This window comes from Seriola aureovittata, chromosome 7, assembly GCF_021018895.1.
Source record: "Seriola aureovittata isolate HTS-2021-v1 ecotype China chromosome 7, ASM2101889v1, whole genome shotgun sequence".
NCBI lineage: Eukaryota > Metazoa > Chordata > Actinopteri > Carangiformes > Carangidae > Seriola > Seriola aureovittata.
Window position 1 is genome coordinate 10,990,665 of NC_079370.1, and position 23,082 is coordinate 11,013,746.

Sequence of the window (23,082 nt, forward strand, 5' to 3'; positions counted from 1 at the left end):
TCCGCGCATGTTACCGAGATACAGCCGCCGTAGCCCACCACCTCAAGAGTTTACTGTTAGATGAGATGATATTTATTGCTGTACAGTTATCGTACATGATTCATTTGGTGCGATAAAGGCTGTAAAAAAAATCAGACTGTAGCGACGCAATGAGCTGCTGTAGTCGTTGAAATCAAAAGCGAAAGTGCGGTGGTGCTTTTTTTGTTTTCAGCTGCTGCTATCTCACTTTATCTTTGTAATAACCTTAAACTTATTATTTATCGTGACTCCATGATGATGATTGAAGTAATTTTGTTTGGATACTTCATGACGTGCGTATGTGGTAAGAGTATTAATGTTGGCATATTGATGCTGGAGGCAGTATAGTGCCAGTAAACGAACCTTTATTTGATTGTCAAGCTCAGTAATAAACCTTCAATTTAAAATGGTCTGATAGAACTTAATCTGGTAACGCATTAAACTGTGTTAATTTCTAGGAAGTTTCCAGGAAATAACAATGTAACTGGCAGTAATTACAGGTAAACTAGAAACTGTCCATTTGATACACCTGTTTCACATGAACAACTAATACAGTGTAACCCACAGTCTTTTAACAGGGAAGCTAGACATGCAAAAATGTGAATTTAGTTGAAAGTATAGAATTAAAATGTTTTACAATAATTGAATGATTACTATATACTATACTATGTATCTTGTCATTAAAATGTCTGAAAACGACTAGACCCATATATTTGGTTGAGTTGTGTACTTACATTATGACTAATGTTTCCAGCAATTTTCAAATCTAGAGAAATTTATAATTTTAGTCAAGGTAATGGTCAATTTCATTTGGTCACTGATCAATGGCATCATATCCCCTGTGCGCATGTGTCAGTATTGTGGTTGTCTGCCAATCAAAAAATACTTTTTATCCAATTTTAACACATTTTTAGACCTTGGTAGATTTTAATCGGATGAAGGATTTTAGTAATCAGATTTCTGGATCCTGGATTTTAAGTTATTAGAGAAACAAGCTGAGCAAATGTAAGCGGCAGCTCGGCTCCCCTCCCCTCCAAGACAAACAGTGTCTCCTGGACAGTGTCATAGAAACACTGATTGTTAACATGGAACTGCTTTATTCTGTGTTTTTACCAGTTTTAATAACGTAGTTCATTTGTTTTGGAGAGGAGGACACCTCTGTGGATTATTCGGCTACTGGTAAAAATGTCCTGTTTGTTTGACACTGAAAGAGTCCTAACGGGGGCAAACTGATTGCAGTGAGAGCAATGGTGGTGAAGACAACAACTCCCATGATCCCCATGATACTTTACAACTTCTTTTGCTGTTGTTTTGATTCCAAGACCCCTAGTGGCTTTTCCTTCTAATTTTTACCAAATTAACTAGTTTTGTTTTTCACTGAATGTTCAAGACATTATTAGGAAATAATAGACTTGTAATTCAACATTTATACTTATTTCTCATAATACTAGTCTACTGGTATGAGCATTTATTCATGAAGATGATAAGTTAACCTTTTTAGGAAGTCTTAAGCAGTCTTAAGTCTTTTTCTATCTGCCCATTGTTTCTCAGCTGATGGGGCTGCAGATGTGGTACTGTCCTGCACCCTGGTGGAGGAGGGAGTTGGACTGGGTGGAATGGGAGGTGGTGCTGCCTTCACACGTACTCCAGCTACTGTTGTCTTCAGAGACGTTCCAGTGGCTCCTGAAGAATCCCTTGAAACGCTCACTGCGTTTGTTCCACCCTCAGTCCCGGATCCAGACCTCCTCCTGTTTGAGGCCAAAGGTTTTTCCTGTCTTCACTACATGTAAAGTTTGGTCTAATGTACTCACAACCGGTGCTGAACTTCTCTCATTTCTCTGTGGCAGTGTCATCAGTTGAGATCCCCAATGCAGCCGTGTTGCTCCATGCAGACTGCAATGAACAGGAGGTGACGTGTGAAATAAGCCGTTACTCTCCTCGTGGATCCCAGGAAAGTTCAGATCCAGCCTATTTCATGGCGTCCCTTAGTGTGGAGGGAGTTGAGTTCAACACTGCACTGATTCTGCAGACTTTGATGGTGGAAAAAGACCACTCGACGTTGATACAAAACAAACTGGGCCTGCCTCTTAGCCAATCGGGTACTCTGCTGACTGAGGGTGAGATGCAGTGTTTAATATCACACCTCAATCTTTTCATTGAATCTTTTCCATTCTTTGTTTTGTTAGACAGGGAATAACATCCTTCTTATAACTTTGTATCTCCTGTTATCTTTGCTTTCTGTCCGCAGTGATATTTGTGGTATTTTCCCACATAAAGTCTGTATCTGCACCTCTGAGAGGTGATGTCCTCCTCAACTGTGGTTTCAGGCAGCATGAAATTCCCTTATCGCATGAAGTGGGCATTGAATGGCGACTGCAGCACAGAGGAAAGGGGCAGAAAGTGCTTGAAATAAGGACAAGGCTGGATGACTTAGAAGGAAACACAGTGGGTGAGTGCTGTAGGTGTGTGTTGAAGGTGAAAGCACTGATTATGAGGATGGTACACTAGTGCAAATTGACTCATATATAATTACATTGTTTTGTCTGTCAAGTTCTGCTCAAGCAGAAGCAGTTTCCTCTGAGGTTTATTGCATTGTTATTTTTTTGTTTATTGTATGTTAGTGTTTGCATTTTACAGTTGTTCTGCCTGGAGGTGATGCACAGGTTCTCAGAGACTGGTGTGGCTGGACTGCACAGCATCCGGCAGCCCTGTTGAGATTTATTAGGCTGTATTATAATTACTTGTCCGTTATCACTAATGAGGGTGATTGTTGCTTACTGCCTATAGCTATTAGCCTACTATTTGCAAAATCAAGGTCTAGTTTTTATTCACTATTTTTATTCACTTTTTATGCCTTACTATACTATGACTTTTATATACCTTGCTATACTATTAAATTTTTTTTACTTTTATGCCTTACTATGCATGACTTTTTATGTCTTTTATACCATACTATACTATGACATTTTCATGAATTTTTATGCCATACTATACTGTGACGTTGTTTGGACATTTTTTGCCTTGCTATACTATAACATTTTTATCCCTTACTATACTATAACATTTTTATGCCTTATTATACTATGACTTTTTTATGACTTTTTTTGCCTTACTATACTATGACTTTTTATGACTTTTCATGCCTTACTATACTATGACATTTATATGCTTTACTATACTGTGACTTTTTTATGCCTTTTGACACTATGACTTTTTTATGGCTTTTTATATCATACTATACTATGATCATTTTTCGACATTTTATGACTTTCTATACTATGACATTTTTATCCCTTACTATACTATGACATTTTTATGCCTTATTATACTGTGACTTTTTTATGACTTATTATTCCATACAATACTATGATGTGTATATGCCTTACTATACTATGACATTTTTTTGACTTTTTATGCCTTACTATGCTATGACTTTTTATGACTTTTATGCTTTACTATACTATGACATTTTGTGCCTTACTATGTTATGAAATTTTTTTGACTTTTTATGTCTTACTATACTTTGACGTTTTTCCACTTTTTATGTCATACTTTACTATGTCGTATTATTCCTTACCATACTATGACGGGTTTATGATCTTTTATGCCTTAATATACTATGACGTTTTTTGGCATTTTTATTCCATATTATAATATGACGTTTTTTTGCATTTTTATGCCTTAAAATACTATTTCATTTGATACCTTAGCATACTATGACTTTTTTATGACCTCTTACGCCTTAATATACTATAATTTGTTTTTGACATTTTTATGCCATACTATACTATGACGTTTTTTGACATTTTTATGCCATATTATAGTATGACATTTTTTGACATTTTTATGCCTTAAAATACTATTTCATTTGATACCTTACCATACTATGACTTTTTTATGACCTTTTATGCCTTAATACACTGTAATTTTTTTTTTGACATTTTATGCCATATTATACTATGAGTTTTTTTGACATTTTTATGCCATACTATACTATGACGTTTTTTGGCATTTTTCTGCCTTAAAATACTATTTCATTTGATACCCTACCATACTATGACTTTTTTATGACCTTTTATGCCTTAATACACTGTAATCTTTTTTTGACATTTTATGCCATACTATACTATGAGGTTTTTTGACATTTTTATGCCATACTATACTATGACGTGTTTTGGCATTTTTATGCCTTAAAATACTATTTCATTTGATACCTTACCATACTATGACTTTTTTATGACCTTTTATGCCTTAATACACTGTAATCTTTTTTTTGACATTTTATGCCATACTATACTATGAGGTTTTTTGACATTTTTATGCCATACTATACTATGACGTTTTTTGGCATTTTTATACCTTAAAATACTATTTCATTTGATACCTTACCATACTATGACTTTTTTATGACCTTTTATGCCTTAATACACTGTAATCTTTTTTTGACATTTTATGCCATACTATACTATGATGTTTTTTGACATTTTTATGCCATACTATACCATGACGTTTTTTGACATTTTTATGCCATACTATACTATGATGTTTTTTTGGCATTTTTATGCCTTAAAATACTATTTCATTTGATACCTTAGCATACTATGACTCTTTTATGACCTTTTATGCCTTAATACACTGTAATTTTTTTTTGACATTTTATGCCATACTATACTATGACGTTTTTTGACATTTTTATGCCATACTATACTATGACGTGTTTTGGCATTTTTATGCCTTAAAATACTATTTCATTTGATACCTTACCATACTATGACTTTTTTATGACCTTTTATGCCTTAATACACTGTAATCTTTTTTTGACATTTTATGCCATACTATACTATGAGGTTTTTTGACATTTTTATGCCATACTATACTATGACGTTTTTTGGCATTTTTATACCTTAAAATACTATTTCATTTGATACCTTAGCATACTATGACTCTTTTATGACCTTTTATGCCTTAATACACTGTAATTTTTTTTTGACATTTTATGCCATACTATACTATGACGTTTTTTGGCATTTTTATGCCTTAAAATACTACTTCATTTGATACCTTAGCATACTATGACTCTTTTATGACCTTTTATGCCTTAATACACTGTAATTTCTTTTTGACATTTTTATGCCATACTATACTATGACGTTTTTTTGGCATTTTTATGCCTTACCATACTATTTCATTTGATACCTTACCATACTATGACTTTTATGCTTTACTATACTATGACTTTTTTATGACCTTTTATGCCTTTATACGCTGTAATTTTTTTTTTGACATTTTATGCCATACTATACTATGAGTTTTTTTGACATTTTATGCCATACTATACTATGAGGTTTTTTGACATTTTATGCCATACTATACTATGAGGTTTTTTGACATTTTTATGCCATATTATAGTATGACATTTTTTTTGACATTTTTATGCCTTAAAATACTATTTCATTTGATACCTTACCATACTATGACTTTTTTATGACCTTTTATGCCTTAATACACTGTAATCTTTTTTTGACATTTTATGCCATACTATACTATGATGTTTTTTGACATTTTTATGCCATACTATACCATGACGTTTTTTGACATTTTTATGCCATACTATACTATGACTTTTTTTGGCATTTTTATGCCTTAAAATACTATTTCATTTGATACCTTAGCATACTATGACTCTTTTATGACCTTTTATGCCTTAATACACTGTATGCACTGTTATGCCATAGTATACTATGACTTTTTTTTGGCATTTTTATGCCATACTATACTATGTCGTATTATTCCTTATCATAATATGACGGTTGTATGACCTTTTATGCCTTAATATGCCATGATGTTTTTTTGACATTTTATGCCATACTATACTATGACGTTTTTTGGCATTTTTCTGCCTTAAAATACTATTTCATTTGATACCCTACCATACTATGACTTTTTTATGACCTTTTATGCCTTAATACACTGTAATCTTTTTTTGACATTTTATGCCATACTATACTATGACGTTTTTTGGCATTTTTATGCCTTAAAATACTATTTCATTTGATACCTTACCATACTATGACTCTTTTATGACCTTTTATGCCTTTATACGCTGTAATTTTTTTTTTTGACATTTTATGCCATACTATACTATCAGGTTTTTTGACATTTTATGCCATACTATACTATGAGGTTTTTTGACATTTTATGCCATACTATACTATGAGGTTTTTTGACATTTTTATGCCATACTATACTATGAGGTTTTTTGACATTTTTATGCCATATTATAGTATGACATTTTTTTTGACATTTTTATGCCTTAAAATACTATTTCATTTGATACCTTACCATACTATGACTTTTTTATGACCTTTTATGCCTTAATACACTGTAATCTTTTTTTGACATTTTATGCCATACTATACTATGATGTTTTTTGACATTTTTATGCCTTAAAATACTATTTCATTTGATACCTTACCATACTATGACTCTTTTATGACCTTTTATGCCTTAATACACTGTATGCACTGTTATGCCATAGTATACTATGACGTTTTTTTGGCATTTTTATGCCATACTATACTATGTCGTATTATTCCTTATCATAATATGACGGTTGTATGACCTTTTATGCCTTAATATGCCATGATGTTTTTTTGACATTTTATGCCATACTATACTATGACGTTTTTTGGCATTTTTATGCCTTAAAATACTGTTTCATTTGATACCTTACCATATTATGACTTTTTCATGATCTTTTATGCCTTAATACGCTGTAATTCCTTTTTGACATTTTATGCCATACTATACTATGAGGTTTTTTGACATTTTATGCCATACTATACTATGAGGTTTTTTGACATTTTTATGCCATACTATACTATGACGTTTTTTGACATTTTTATGCCATATTATAGTATGACATTTTTTGACATTTTTATGCCTTAAAATACTATTTCATTTGATACCTTACCATACTATGACTTTTTTATGACCTTTTATGCCTTAATACGCTGTAATTTTTTTTTGACATTTTATGCCATACTATACTATGAGGTTTTTTGACATTTTTATGCCATACTATACTATGAGGTTTTTTGGCATTTTTATGCCTTAAAATACTATTTCATTTGATACCTTACCATACTATTACTTTTTTATGACCTTTTATGCCTTAATACACTGTAATCTTTTTTTTACATTTTTATGCCATACTATACTATGACGTTTTTTGGCATTTTTATGCCTTAAAATACTATTTCATTTGATACCTTACCATACTATGACTCTTTTATGACCTTTTATGCCTTTATACGCTGTAATTTTTTTTTTTGACATTTTATGCCATACTATACTATGAGGTTTTTTGACATTTTATGCCATACTATACTATGAGGTTTTTTGACATTTTATGCCATACTATACTATGAGGTTTTTTGACATTTTTATGCCATACTATACTATGATGTTTTTTGACATTTTTATGCCATATTATAGTATGACGTTTTTTGACATTTTTATGCCTTAAAATACTATTTCATTTGATACCTTACCATACTATGACTTTTTTATGACCTTTTATGCCTTAATACGCTGTAATTTTTTTTTGACATTTTATGCCATACTATACTATGAGGTTTTTTGACATTTTTATGCCATACTATACTATGAGGTTTTTTGGCATTTTTATGCCTTAAAATACTATTTCATTTGATACCTTACCATACTATTACTTTTTTATGACCTTTTATGCCTTAATACACTGTAATCTTTTTTTTACATTTTTATGCCATACTATACTATGACGTTTTTTGGCATTTTTATGCCTTAAAATACTATTTCATTTGATACCTTACCATACTATGACTCTTTTATGACCTTTTATGCCTTTATACGCTGTAATTTTTTTTTTTGACATTTTATGCCATACTATACTATGAAGTTTTTTGACATTTTTGTGCCATATTATAATATGACATTTTTTGGCATTTTTATGCCTTAAAATACTATTTCATTTGATACCCTACCATACTATGACTTTTTTATGACCTTTTATGCCTTAATACACTGTAATCTTTTTTTGACATTTTATGCCATACTATACTATGACGATTTTTGGCATTTTTATGCCTTAAAATACTACTTCATTTTATACCTTACCATACTATGACTCTTTTATGACCTTTTATGTCTTAATATCCTATGATGTTTTTTTGACATTTTATGCCATATTATACTATGACGTTTTTTGGCATTTTTATGACTTAAAATACTACTTCATTTTATACCTTACCATACTATGACTTTTTTATGACCTTTTATGCCTAAATACGCTGTAATTTTTTTTTGACATTTTATGCCACACTATACTATGACGTTTTTTGGCATTTTTCAAGTAGTAGTATTTTAAGTCATAAAAATGCCAAAAAACGTCATAGTATAGTATGGCATAAAATGTCAAAAAAACATCATAGCATATTAAGACATAAAAGGTCATAAAAGAGTCATAGTATGGTAAGGTATAAAATGAAGTAGTATTTTAAGTCATAAAAATGCCAAAAAACGTCATAGTATAGTATGGCATAAAAATGTCAAAAAACGTCATAGTATAGTATGGCATAAAATGTCAAAAAAAATTACAGCGTATTAAGGCATACTATGACGTTTTTTGGCATTTTTATGCCTTAAAATACTGTTTCATTTGATACCTTACCACACTATGACTCTTTTATGACCTTTTATGCCTTAATACACTGTAATTTTTTTTTGACGTTTTATGCCATACTATACTATGACGTTTTTTGACATTTTTATGCCATACTATACTATGACGTTTTTTGACATTTTTATGCCATACTATACTATGACGTTTTTTGGCATTTTTATGCCTTAAAATACTATTTCATTTGATACCTTACCAGACTATGACTTTTTCATGACCTTTTATGCGTTAATACACTGTAATTTTTTTTTGACATTTCTATGCCATACTATACTATGACGTTTTTTTGGCATTTTTATGCCTTACTATACTATGTCGTATTATTCCTTATCATAATATGACGGTTTTATGACCTTTTATGCCTTAATATGCTATGATGTTTTTTTGACGTTTTATGCCATACTATACTATGACGTTTTTTGGCATTTTTATGCCTTAAAATACTGTTTCATTTGATACCCTACCATACTATGACTCTTTTATGAACTTTTATGCCTTAATACACTGTAATTTTTTTTTGACGTTTTATGCCATACTATACTATGACGTTTTTTTGGCATTTTTATGCCTTACTATACTATGAGGTGTGAGACCTAGAAAAAAAATGTTGCTGGTGGTAAAGTGTTGGGGCGATAAAAAAAACAAAAACATTTCAAAATAAAATGGTACAACTTAATTTTATTCAAATTTTACAACATTTTCACTGAAATGGGCAACAGGATCATACTGTTCTCGAACGTGAAACATTTCAATCAGGAGAGACGAAGAAGAAGAACAAGAGAGTATGAGAAGTAAAGTAAAATCAAATTTATTGTGAACAGAAGGAATAGATTTTGGTGCTTAGACCCCGGCAGGAAGTGAATCACTATGAACAATGTCCATAGGTTTCAGGTCCAATAGGAGAAATCTTCCCCTGGAGTCTCAACACTGGTCATGGTGATGAGAAATGGAGATCGGGAATGGGAACGTCTTGATGAGGGAACTTCTGATTGGATGGTTTGATTGGAGATGGTCTGGCATCCATGGTTGAGGTGGAGAAGGGTTGGAGGTGGGTTGCAGATTATTCACAGTGCTGAAATGACAGCTGAATGACAGCAGAGAGAGAGAAATTTTTAAAGTTTGACAGCTTACAGGGGATTGGCTGAAGGTCACTGTGTAAGGCTGTGATAGGGTGAAGATTTGAATGTGTGGGTGGAGCTTAGAGATATGACAAACGTTTCTTGTGACTTAGAAGGCATGCTCAAGGAGATAGTCTTCCTGACTGAACTTTCGCTGAGCTTCATTTAATGTATGTACGTATATGGAAAGACAACATCACATACATAACAAATAGCAAATGTAGATTTTTTGTATTTACTTCACCATTTCACCTGAACCATTTCTGATTTCTTCATTAGACGTTTGACTCTAGATGGTATTTCATGAGGCATTCTGACTTTTTGGACATACAGAGGAACATGTTGCACTTTATGCATCTCACAAAGGTTTTGCTTTTACATCCAGGCATTCTGCATCTGGAATCATTTGGTATGTTGAGCACTTATCTTGACCACGTTTTATGTCTACTATACTATAACGTTTTATGCCTTACTATACTGTGACATTTTTTTTTACTTTTTATGTCATACTATACTACGACGTTGTTATGCCTTAATATACTATGAAGTTTTTATGAATTTTTTTTGCCTTACTATACTATGACATTTTTATCGCTTACTATACTATGATATTTTTATTCCTTACTATATTATGACTTTTTAAAGATTTTTTTGTCATACTATACTATGACGTTTTCATAAATTTTTACGCCATACTATACTATGACATTTTTATAAATTTTTTTAACCATACTATAATATGACGTTTTTATCGCTTACTATACTATGACATTTTTTAGACTTTTTATGTCTTACTATACTATGTAGTTTTTTTCGACTTTTTATGCCTTACTATACTACTTCATTTGATACCTTACCATACTATGACTTTTTCATGACCTTTTATGCCTTAATACACTGTAATTTTTTTTGGACATTTTATGCCATACTATACTATGATGTTTTTTGGCATTGTTATGCCTTAAAATACTATTTCATGACGTTTTTTTGGCATTTTTATGCCTTACTATACTATGTCGTATTATTCCTTACCATACTATGAAGTTTTTATGATCTTTTATGCCTTAATATACTATGATGTTTTTTTGACATTTTATGCCATACTATACTATGACGTTTTTTTGGCATTTTTATGCCATACTATACTATGTCGTATTATTCCTTACCATACTATGACGTGTTTACGATCTTTTATGCCTTAATATACTATGTTGTTTTTTTGACAATTTTATGCCATAATATACTATGACGTTTTTATGACTTTTATACCATACTATACTATACTATACTATACTATACTTTTTTATAAAACTATATGACATACCATACTATGAAGTTTTTTCGACACTTACTATGCTATGACATTTGTATCCTTTACTATATTATGACTTTTTTATGACTTTTTATGCCTTACTATAGTATGACATTTTTTTTACTTTTTATGTCTTAATATACTATGACGTTTTTCCACTTTTATGCCATACTATACTATGATGTTGTTATGCCTTAGTATACTATGACAATTTTATGCATTACTATACTATGACGTTTTTTTGACTTTTTATGCCATACTATACTATGACGTCTTTTCAACATTTTTTATTCCATACTATACAATGACGTTTTTTTGACATTTTATGCCATACTATACTATGACGTTTTTTTTCTGCACTTTATGCCTTACTATACTATGACGTTTTTTATACTTTTTATGCCTCACTATATTATGACATTTTTATCCCTTACTATACTATGACATTGTCATGACTTTTCATCCCATAATATACTATGACATTTTTATGACTTTTTATGCCTTATTCAAGTATTATATTTTTAGGAATCTTCATGCCTTACTATATTTTGACGTCTTAATGACGTTTTTATGCCATACTATACTATAACATTTTCATGCCATATTGTACTATGACTTTTTTATGACTTTTTATGCCTCACTATGCTATGACATTTTTATTCCTTATTATATTATGACTTTTTATGACTTATTATTCCATACTTATTATTCCATACTATACTATGACGCTTTTCCGACTTTTTATGTCATACTATAATATGACGTTTTCATACGTTTTTTTATTAAACGATTATGTCTTTTCGACATTTTATGCTTCACAATAAAATGACATTTTCATCTCTCACTATACTGTAATATTTTTATGACTTACTATACAATGACTTTTTTATGCCTTACTTTATTTTATGTTTTTATTCCTTATTGTACTATGACTTATGAAATATATATGATATATTTGTCCTTATATTATGAATGATTTTACGTGTTATATATAAGAGGATATATTATTCTGACATACTGGACATATGAAGATATAAGTTTATAACATTAATGAAATACTCATAGTAAACAGCATGTTTATTACATTATTTAAAAAAAAAAAATTACTCATTAAATTTAACCGGACATGTCTATCTTTTATATTAACATATATAGTGAACATATACTGACAGGCTTTGGGATTGATATATATTCATTTAACATACGTATGTGTATGATATGAACCTATAATATAAACTAATATATATACTAAAATACATGCTTCTATTAGTTAGACACATATGTCAGTTTATGATATTGTTCCAATTTCTAACGGGTTTCACATGTAATTTTTACACATATAGGCTATATTATATAGGCTATATTGTATATACGTATATGATTTTACTTCATATGTACATATATTTCATATATTGAAATTCAATACATGTACATATATTACAACTGTGTGTTTCTTAATGTAAAGTCAGATCTTATATGTTAATAAACCACTTGGTTGACGCCATTACAAAGTCAATCTCTTTGTTTTGCAGGGGTGGGGGTTTTTTGCATCCCTACCAATATTGAGACCAAACCTACGTCCTTGGCCAAATCAAATTCTGCTTAGGGCCCCATAAAGGCTTCAGCGAGCTCTGCCTGAAAGTGCTCACAGTCATGGAAAGTTTCAACATCTTCAGTTTAATGGCAACTGTGCAGAAACAATCTGCCGATGAGGACCATGTGATATGGTTGAAATCTCCAGAACAATCATGTAAGAGGACTGTGAGTTAGGACTGATTTGCCAATTCGTGTCTCCTTTTATGTTTCTAGTGCATGCAGAAAGGAGGGCCTCAAGCATGGATGCTGCCCAGGTTGTTGGTGAGGGTAACGCCTCTGTGACTCTGAACAAGCTGAAGGTTGTGGATGAGGGGACTTACATCTGCACAGTCAGTTTAGGCCCTTTCCATGCACAGCAGATCATTCAACTCCATGTTGTTCGTAAGTGTCGCCCTAATCAGATCTCTCAGTTCAGAAGCATCCATGGCCTGTCTTTCAGTTCTACATCTGTTTCTCTTTGTTTTCAGAACCGCCCCATGTCTCACTCTCAGAGGAGAAGTTGGTTTTGAAGACAACATCACCTAAGACTCTGAGCTGTCACTGCAGTAAATACTACCCACTGGATGCTCAGGTCTGCAACTATGTTTTTATATGTATTCTCATATATTATAATTTTTCTACCACTGAACATCTAGGCAAGACATAAAATCTCAGGAAACTTCGGTTATTCATTTTTTGATAGCATCAAAGCCTGCGTGGCTCATGAAAGTAGAAAAACCTACCTGACGATGGTCACCAGGCATTAAGCTTAAGTATTTGATCAGATGTTTATTAGATCTGTTTGATTTTGACCAAAGTAGACTATGCATTTACATTTTTTCTTCAGTCTTTTACATTTAGGTAAGGCTTAAAGTAAATGTCCTAATCTAGAGAAGACTGGATTAGTAGTTTACATTTTATAACTGTCTTCTGTTTTCTCCCCTTCAGATGGAGTGGTTATCCCTCTCTCCTACAGACACAGAGCCTGTAGTCTTTCCAGATCAGGGCTCTCTGTCTAGCCATCGGCAGCATGGTGATGGGACGTACTCCCTGTCATCTCACCTCACTGTGCCCCCCACTGTCTCTCCAGGCACCAAAATCACCTGCAGGGTGTCTCACCTAACCCTGGACACTCCTCTCTCTCTAAGCGTGGTGGTAGAACATGCAGAACCAGGTGATTATGTGCGGCTGTTGTTTGTTGTACATTTTATAGGAACAGTTTGGCATTTTTGGGAAACATTTGCTGATATATGCTTTCTTGCTGAGAGTTAGTTGAGATGTTTGATACAACTCTCATTACTGTATGGTAAATATAAGGCTACATTTATCAGCTTTAGCTTAGCTTTGCATAAAGACTGGAAACACAAAGAAAATGCTAGCTCACCTCTGTCCAAATGTAACAAAATCCACCTACCGGCACATCTAAAGCTCAACAATTGTTTGTTTCATCCCGACAAAATTTGAAGTGTAAAAAGCACAAGCTGTGGTTTCACAAGAAGATATGTATTTCCAGTCTTTATGCTAGGCTAAGCTAACTAGCTGCAGGCTGTAGCTTCATATATAGCCTACCATACAAATATATGTAAGGGTTAGTTTTTCACAGGTTAATTTTAATAAAGGAAAAATATTGCCAGGCTGAAGAGAGACCTGTCTATGTAATTTAATAAAGATGTAACATTTGAGTGAAGTCTAAGACAGTTGGTTTGTAAATATATTCTATATGTCTTAAGATTGCTGATTTGCATTGCACAATGTGTACCGTAATTTGAATATTGTACCTAATGTCAACTTTGTCTACAAACCCTTAACTGCTCTCTATGTCTCTCACTCTACAGATTCCTATTGGTGGGTTTTGGGTTTCCTGGTCATCACTGTACTCTTCTTCTACCAGGTTATGAGATAAGTCAGCTTGAGATTTTCCAGTGGATGACCCTGATTTAAAATTGACACCAGAGAGACTTCCTTTGTGTCATTTGTGATTTTTTTAAAAGTGGAAACAGTCAACTATTCAACCACCCCACCACATCCCCAAAACCCAAATTTTTATGCCTCCAGGTTTCGGGTTGTGCATCCATCCTAACGGACGATATGTGAACACGATATCTCAGTCTTATTGAAATTTGTCAAAAACGCATCCTTGAGTCCAAATTCGCTTGGACGCAATAACGAAGGCAGAGTAAAACACCCAGTTGTAATTTTGTATTTTGGAGCATTCTCCATAGATTGGCCATCAGGACTACAGTGGGCCGCTACGCTGTTGGACCATAAAAACAAGATTTTAACAGCTCTGTCAATCTCTTTACCGGCCCTATCTGTGTCCCCAGGCCAGACCCAACACATAAGTCCAGGGCTGAATTTCTGTCCCAATCTGACTGGCTCTCTGCAGCGAGTGAATGCCCATCCAAGCTTCACTTTTGTTTTACCTCGGTTTCTATCACTCTCTCTCTTCGCCTTATTTGCCTCTTCCAACAAGAGGGCTTCATTCCTAGTTACTCAAGCAGACGCACTTCTTTTGTGCTGTAAATCAAGCCTTAATTCTCTGGGAAATTTTGTGCCTGGTGGCAGATAGAATTGCATAGTGAAAGTGAGGCTTATATGCTATCAATCAAAACTCAGATGGTGTCATTATTCTATGGCAATTACGTTGTGCAATAAACATTTACTTCACAATGATAAGTTAAAACAAAAAAAAAACTTGTCTATTGCCACTTTAGGTTATTACTGATTTCATTAAAAGTCATCACTGGTTCTTTTAACTCCTCTGCTGAAAAGAAAAATACAAATTAGGGGTAAAACTGTATTTTAATGTCTAGCTGTATTATGTATTTGCATGATATATTTGTTGTCGAGTGTCGTTGGTGGTTGAATTGTACATGTGTAGGCAGTAGGCACTCTCAGCTTCTCCAGACGGTGAATAACAAGTCAGATCAGTGGCACTGTGAATATGGTTATCTGAGATATAATCTCATTAATGTTTGTAGAGTCAAACATAGAATTTAATGTTGTTTTATTTACAAGTTGTCAGTTTATAAAAAAAAACTATTTCTACTTTGATGTTTAGAATTATGCATATTTTACTATACTTTTGCCCACCAGCGGGCTCTTCACAAGAAGAGCAGCTTTAAGTGAATACAACTTCAGTGGTTTGTTTTATAGGTTCTGCTAACACTTTGTTAACAAACAGACTGTTGTATTATTCTATTGGTTTAAAGCATCAAATGATTGTTTCAAAAAAGTCTTTATTTGTTGTGCTCTTCCCATTTGATTCTCACTGGTACTATTTTAATTGTATCCTGTGTTTTAATGCCTCTTTGTTTTTGTGTGATGTTGATATTTTAAAGGTTTTGTCATTTTCTTTTCAAAATGAAGGATTTCATGACCCAGCAAATTTTTAAGGTATTTGACATGATCAATATTCGTACAGTTCCTGTTTTACAACTGATTGAAGCTATGTTGTAAACAAATCACAGGGTTTGTGTTTTGTAAGATTTCAGTCAGAATCAGAGTATTGATGCAGTTGGTATTGGCGCATGTGCATTGAATTGTAGTAAAATGCTTTCAAACCAAAAGGTCTAAATTGGCTCAATATATCAAGAAAATATGACAAAGGTCAGCCATCAGTTCTATTGATGATTTATTTATTGGCATCAGCAAAAGTGGTAAGCATGCACAAATCCATTTGGATCTCTTACTGCATTTTCAGGTTGGAAATTACACATTGTCATACCTCATGTGGTAATTACCTAATAATATTGTTGCACAATATATCATCAGATAATTCTGGCTAACCGCTACAATTATGCAACAATGCACTTTGCACGTAAGGTTGTTTGCATTGTCACAATTTGATCAGCTCTCCAAATCAGTCCAAAGAGGAAAAACTGAGCTTTTCTTTTATATCCAGCAACCCCCACAAAACCTGAAAGAATTTATAAACACATTTTCAGGAGCATAGTCTGACAGACGTGTACTATGGTTCTACTCATACAATACTACATGTTTTTAACAGTTGTATGCAGTTTCTGAATATTATTTTTTCTCTCCAAAGCAAATTAATTTAAAATTTTGGCAAACTCTTGAGCATCATTGCATTGCATAAGCAGTAGTTATCAGATCAGAAAGACAATATACATAGGTCCTTAAAACCACTAACAAAAGAAAATGTACAATCGGCAGTTAGATTCAGAAATGGCAGATACACAGGTCACACAAATAGGCAAAACTATGGACACCGTTTGCCATGCAAGTTAGAAACAAACACCTCATTTTGGCCGTTACCTTTACTGCAGGTGAAGGTTGAGTCTGTTTTCATGTGAGTGAGTGGGGGCGGGGCGGGGGGGCCAGGTGGCTCTGGGTTTCCAAATCAAGTCTTTTCTCCCATTTTCCTGCTTTTCTAGAGATCAGGTCAACTTAAACAGCAATCGAACCAACACTTTGTCAGGACAACTCTCAAAACAAGCGGACGTTTGTACCTGTTTGAAATGTGACGCTACACATTCATCTGTCTATTGCTGCGACTCCGTCCAAGTCAGAGTTGAGAAACCTTCCTCTGGGTCGGAGCGGTCGTTTCACATCTACAGTAGATTGTCTGTTAGTGGCTGCTTGTCTGTTTGCCTTGCTGTGCATATTACTATGCCACTAAGCATAAAACTATGACTATGCCACCACATGTGGTACAAGAACTCCATTACAAATGAAGAATAGTTATAGAACTACTTTATCAATAATTGCTTATCAGTTCAGAATTGTCATTTATTTATACAGAAAAAATGCTGCTATGCTCTTACTACCTCTCCCTGAATCACTTCTTGCTTTACACAAGTTCTCACACAGTCTCTTTCCCTATTCCACATTTCTCTTTCCATGTCATCACTGAACATCGCAGAAATAAAGTTAGGCAGGAAGGGAAAAGAAAAAGTTACTAATAAAAGCCTATCAGCTAAGACTTGGAAAAAGCTATTCTCTACAATGCTTTGGATCACAAATACACACACGCACGTACAACAAAAATGATCATAATCTTAATCTAACATGACCTTGTGTTAGTAAGCAGCAATGATGGTAGCAGTGGTGACAGAAGGAGTGTGTTAGTTCGGTATGTCAGTATCAATTTACAAATGTAGGACTCTCAAAAAAGGTAACATGAACAAGCTTTGGTGTATCAGGGGTAGACAGGACTGCAAACTGTTGTTCAATCTCCCTGCACACGTTCAGCATCTGTACATTGTACGTCCGTCCCCCCCACCCCCCATAGCCCCATTCAGTAGGCTTAGCCCTGTGTGTTCCCGTGTCACAAGGATTTTCTCTCTCCCTCCTTCCCGTTCTTTCTTCCTCTTTCACTCTGCCTGCCGCGACCTTCAATAATGCATGAGGTGCAGACACAGGAGAGAGTGAGTGAGACTTCTCGCCAAAACAGTGGAAGAAAGCAATAAGAAGGGAGGGAAAGGGGGGACAAAGAAAGCAGAGACACCTATAAAACACTACTGTCATGTGTAAGTGCAAGATGGTTTGATGGAAGACTGTGAAGAGAGGGAGGAGAGGGGGGAGTAGTGGCGCTTGTTTTATTTTTTATTTTTTTCTCTTCCCTCTCATGTCATTCTCAAGTCCGTATCCATCTGTATTGATGGGCTGCGCTCAGTAGAAGAAGTACACTGCAAATGAAGGAGAGAGGAAGTCATTAGTCTAATGAATATGGCAAAACACAACACATAGTTCTACCTCTTATGTAGAATTTACAGGGGGTTTGTTTTAAATAATGGGTGAGATTGGTATTATATCAATAATGAATACTGTAATAAAAGGTCATGAATAATTGACAATCAGAGTAGAAGAAGGCAGGCCAGATGTGGTTTTGTAAGACAAGAAACAGAAAATAATATGCTGATGTTCTCTTATATTTGCCAACATCCTTTAACAAAAGCAGAGGAACTATCTCTGTATCTTAATATCCTGTAAAAATTACAGCACTGTATAATATATATAAAATATATTGACATGTTAATGTCATACAAGTTGCTACTATGTACAAAGTATCTTTTTCTCTATAACTATAAATTAGCCAAATGGGAGGAAAGCCAACATGTAATGAACATCCACTTTTAAAAATAATGTTATCTGTTGTCAGTAAATCAAGACCAAGATCTTCTACTTACAGAATATTATTCCAACCACAATGACTCCAATGATTCCCATCATGATCATCATCTGAAAATAGAAAAAAAATACATATACTACACATGGTGCATCCATTTGCAAATGAATCTACAGTGAGACATAGGCCTACTATTACTATTCATGGAGTCCAGTGCTTGCAAACAGAAAAAGCAGTTAACCCACTTGAGAGTAGTTGCATTTGTTGTGCTTCAGTTATATAATCTCGTCAGAATAACCACGTCTTCAGTGAAAGCTCTACAATAACTGACTTCTTTTCCCCATTTTCACTGAGGCATATGTTCCGTCCTCCACAGCAGCTCATTAACAGATCAGGGTTGTGGAGAGCAGGATGACAGCATCCCCACAACAAACACTGTGTTCGCCTCAACGCACTTCAGCTTGAACAGCTGTGTGATGCTTTAAAGCAAAAGAGCTGAGGAGGCATGCTTGATTTAGATCCTCCATTAGCTCTACAGTATATTCATGTTATATCTACGCACCATACCACATACTAACAGGCATACTGTTAATGCACTATGAGATTCTTTCAGCGACAACAGTCTGTTAAATGGACCTGCAATAATGTCCTCACCTTGCAGTTCTTCCACCAGTACTTGTTCTTTAGCTTGGCTGCGCAGCTTTCAAACTGGGAGGCTCCGGCCTGGAGAGCGTCTGCTCTGTCATCCAGCTCTGAGAGCTTCTGGTCCCTTTCCAAAACCTTGTCCACATTCACCCGCATGATATCCACCACCTAGCCCACAGTGGTGAAGATGAGAAATCATTTGGCAGTGGTGTGGAAAGGAGATGACAGGGATGACAAGCATAGTTAAAGGAGAGCAACACGGGGGGGGGGGGCAAAGGGGGTTTCTGGAGATTTATATTTCACATATATCAATAAGTTAGTAGTCGCAACCATTTTCAAATTAAAGCAGAGGCCATTATATTTTAAGAAGACCAGACTTTTCCAGAGAATGACCAACAACAAATAATTTTGTTAGTTTGTGAATCTCTTGCCCAGTATGAGCACTGTGCATATAAAGTCCAGATGTTTCACAATTAAGCTACTGATGAGGCTCCCCAACTGCTTTAATCTTGACTCATTGCATGTAAAATCTACTTTGGGCCCAGAATCTTAGTCTGGCCTGGTCCAGCTCACCTCCTCGACTTGGGCCTGTGTCTGCTGTAGCCTGCGGTTGCTGCTGGTGTTGGGTGGGGCTGGAGGTCCGCCACCTGGGGCTCCATCTGCACCGGGGGCTCCTGGAGCACCGGGGGCTCCAGCTGGGGCGGCGGCATCTGGGGCAGACCTGAGAAGAAGCACGAGGAGGAGGAAGAAGGGATTATATTGATATTATACATTTGATATTGTAATGACTCCATTTAATGCGGAAAAGCAAAAAGTCTTTATCATCTGAAGGAGAAAATTGAGGAGAATTTGAGGGATGAAGCCACTTTGGAGAAATCCAACACATAGCAAAAGAGAAAAACTGTGTAGGTGTAGGGGGAGGAATGCAGGAAATAAGATGTGAAGGGGGGAGGAAAAGATGAAAGAATGAGTGAAGGTGAGAGTGAAGAATGAGGTAGGATTAAAAAGAAGATGCAATGGGAAGGGAGAAAATATATGACACAGATGTGAAGCAAGAAATAGAAAGTCCGGCCCAAGAAGACGCCAGCTATAAGAGTTAGAGGATAATGGAGGATAAGATTTTGGTGAAAAGAAGGGAGGGGGAGAAGTTATTGTGATGGATTTAAAGCAAGGCTGGGAAGTGGTGTGCAGAAAAGCGGAAAGGGTTAATCCAGCAGGGGGGAGAGGAAAGGGTACAGGAGGTGTACAACTGAGCAAACAAGCTCCTCAGGAGCCCAGCCACTGACTCAGCTGCAGGACAGTTTCATACAAAGCACACAAATTCAAGCAATTTTGCAGATAAGAATCAGAAATGTCCTTATCATCAATGTTCCCCAACGTGAAGCAGGTGACGACTCCAGAGTCCCTCAAACCCTGTGACCCACAATATAATCTTAAAGAAACTCGGTTTTTTATTTAAATCTGTGGCATGAGATAGTCAAAAACAATTGGACTTAACGCTTTAGGGTGACAACAGTCAACCCCTTGAATACATAATCTAGTGATGCTATGATGGAAATTTTCACTTGCGTCAGCAAAATCCACCAAGCTGAAATAAACCAGTCCAGCTGCAAACGCACCAATGGAAAACATACATGGAAAGGAACAGATTTGCGTAAACATTTCTCCAGTCCCACGCAGTAGATATTTGATGTTATTATTGCGAAAAGAGCGCAGTAGAAAAGCCGCATTAATACTCACATCTTCTATGCAGCTGTTTGAACTGACTCACGGGCAGCGGAAGGGGGGTGACGGGCTGTGAAGCAGGAGAGGGGGGGGGGGGGTTGAAGTACAACACGAGAGAAAAAAAAAAAACACCAAAAAGATCACAGAAAAGGGGGACGTGAATTTCTAGGCAATGGTCCAAACGAAAGTCCAAATTTTCAATGAGCAAAGTGAGTTAAAGTGCCTCGCTGACTGTAAACAGGCGGAGGGTCTTGGCGCAGTGGAGCCGATCTTCTAGCGATTTATTTATACCGCAAGTCGCCTGCAAAGTACCGCAATACTGACACACGTAGACGGGTCTGCTGATAATTCACTGTGTGACTCGGCTGGGGAGTGAAGAAGAGAGCAATGCGAGCTCAAGAGAAAAGTACTTCTGAATTATAATCCATGCAAGAGAAATCCGGGGACGTTTAGATTCCTGCAGCGCTGCGTCCAGCTCCTCCAAGTGATGCTGAGTCCTTATAGAGCTGCTCCTGGATGCTGAGACGCAGCACTGATTGGCTGGAGCTTGACTTGCCTCTTCTAAAAGCCGCTGGCAAATGCGTGCAATTTCAAAATTAAAGAAAAAAGTCCAGTCATGGAAATTCAGTTGATTTCTTTCACCCCCTCCTCTCTCTCTCTCTCTCTCTCTCTCTGTCTGCCTCTCTGGGCGGACTGGACGTGCGTTTTTTGAGAAGTGCAGGAGTTTCGTCCGTGTGAAGTGTTATGGCACTGTAGGCTACTGCAATAATGCGTCTCTTCTTCTGCCTTCTCCACTTGGACTCGTAACGACAGTGCGGTACCCCTTTCCCCTCCCCCTTCCCTCTCCACCCCTCCCCTCTCGCTCCCCTCACACTTTGCAGTACTGCAGCTCTGTGTCGGATGGGGCGGCAGGACGACACTGCGGTACAGTGGAGGCCTACAGAGTGTTGACTCGACTGTTTCCTCCCTGGCCTGGGATTCTCCCAGCTCCCTCCTCCTCCTGCTCCTGTATCACATTTCCCTTTGCAATGCTCTTGTTTCATTCCTGCTAGAGTCCTACCTTTGAGCCTACAGCCATTACTCAGTCTCCATTTTGGTTCTATACTCTGTATATTTAAGAGAAGTGAGAGGAGTCAAGTCAGTCACTGAAAACACGAGAACGTCTCAGCCAGGACAAAATGGCCAATGGAGGATAGAAATACATCACAGATACATTATATGGCCAGATGTATGTGGACACCACTGTCGACATACTTGTATGTACGTTGGATCTGGAGCTGTTTGACATGTTTTGGGCTGCAGGCCCACTAGTTCAATTTAAGGAGAAGCTTAATGCTCCAGTGTACAATGATATTTTAAACCAGTGCTCAACAAACCTTTAAATTTCAGTCCATTTCAATCAAAACGATGTCTACTGACAACCCTATCACAGTATGTGTATGTCTATGGGCTGGAAGTAGAACATTTTTTGTTCCTAGAAAATGTCTTTTTTGTATGGGTTTTAGAGGCCTGGAGAATTATAACCATCCAGTATTTCACAATAAAAAAAAAGGCAAAAATTGAAGAAAACTTGCACATTGTATTATTTATTTCACATTTTTATTGTAATTTTTTTGTATTTATATTCAAGCTACTTGACTTGCAGTACTTGCTTTATCTTTATCTTTCTTAACATTTTTTATTCTCACCATGTTTATCGGTACGCACCAAAAAAAATTCCTTAAAACAAAAAACCCTTCTTAGCAATAAACCTGATTCTAATTCTGAAAAGTCACAAAGAATAAACCATTTTTGTGACAAATTCTTTTTTTTTTTTTTTTAATTTCCTACATAAACATGAAATATATTTCATTTGATCCCTGGAGGTCCAGACCCC

General features: G+C 35.3%; 2 protein-coding genes across 3 annotated transcripts; one reads left to right on the forward strand and one right to left on the reverse strand.

Annotated features, from left to right (window-relative positions):
• On the forward strand, positions 1 to 18,004 carry tapbpl (TAP binding protein like). 2 transcript variants are annotated; one of them, XM_056380301.1, is made up of 9 exons: positions 1 to 322; positions 477 to 518; positions 1,570 to 1,782; positions 1,866 to 2,135; positions 2,267 to 2,467; positions 12,980 to 13,147; positions 13,234 to 13,337; positions 13,694 to 13,919; positions 14,581 to 18,004. In XM_056380301.1, the coding sequence occupies exons 3-9, from the start codon at positions 1,635 to 1,637 to the stop codon at positions 14,646 to 14,648; spliced, it is 1,185 nt and encodes a 394-aa protein (XP_056236276.1). In that variant the 5' UTR covers positions 1 to 322; positions 477 to 518; positions 1,570 to 1,634; the 3' UTR covers positions 14,649 to 18,004. The 2 variants fall into 2 exon arrangements, with proteins under 2 accessions (XP_056236276.1, XP_056236275.1); XM_056380300.1 differs by lacking the exon at positions 477 to 518.
• Positions 16,367 to 22,009, reverse strand: LOC130171992 (vesicle-associated membrane protein 1-like). The gene is made up of 5 exons (XM_056380368.1): positions 21,222 to 22,009; positions 20,055 to 20,202; positions 19,491 to 19,649; positions 18,898 to 18,949; positions 16,367 to 18,396 (listed from the first exon to the last, which is right to left on the reverse strand). Coding segments are annotated over exons 1-5 (378 nt in total). The 5' UTR covers positions 21,224 to 22,009; the 3' UTR covers positions 16,367 to 18,379.
• Between the last annotated feature and the right edge of the window lie 1,073 nt (positions 22,010 to 23,082).

Coding starts and splice junctions, on each gene's coding strand:
- tapbpl (XM_056380300.1), top strand. CDS start 271: ATGATGATGATTGAAGTAATTTTGTTTGGATACTTCATGACGTGCGTA. Junction 323..1,569: donor CTTCATGACGTGCGTATGTG/GTAAGAGTATTA, acceptor ATTGTTTCTCAG/CTGATGGGGCTGCAGATGTG. Junction 13,148..13,233: donor CATTCAACTCCATGTTGTTC/GTAAGTGTCGCC, acceptor CTTTGTTTTCAG/AACCGCCCCATGTCTCACTC.
- LOC130171992 (XM_056380368.1), bottom strand. Junction 19,650..20,054: donor CACAGGCCCAAGTCGAGGAG/GTGAGCTGGACC, acceptor ACTGTGGGCTAG/GTGGTGGATATCATGCGGGT. Junction 18,950..19,490: donor ACTGGTGGAAGAACTGCAAG/GTGAGGACATTA, acceptor TTCTATTTTCAG/ATGATGATCATGATGGGAAT.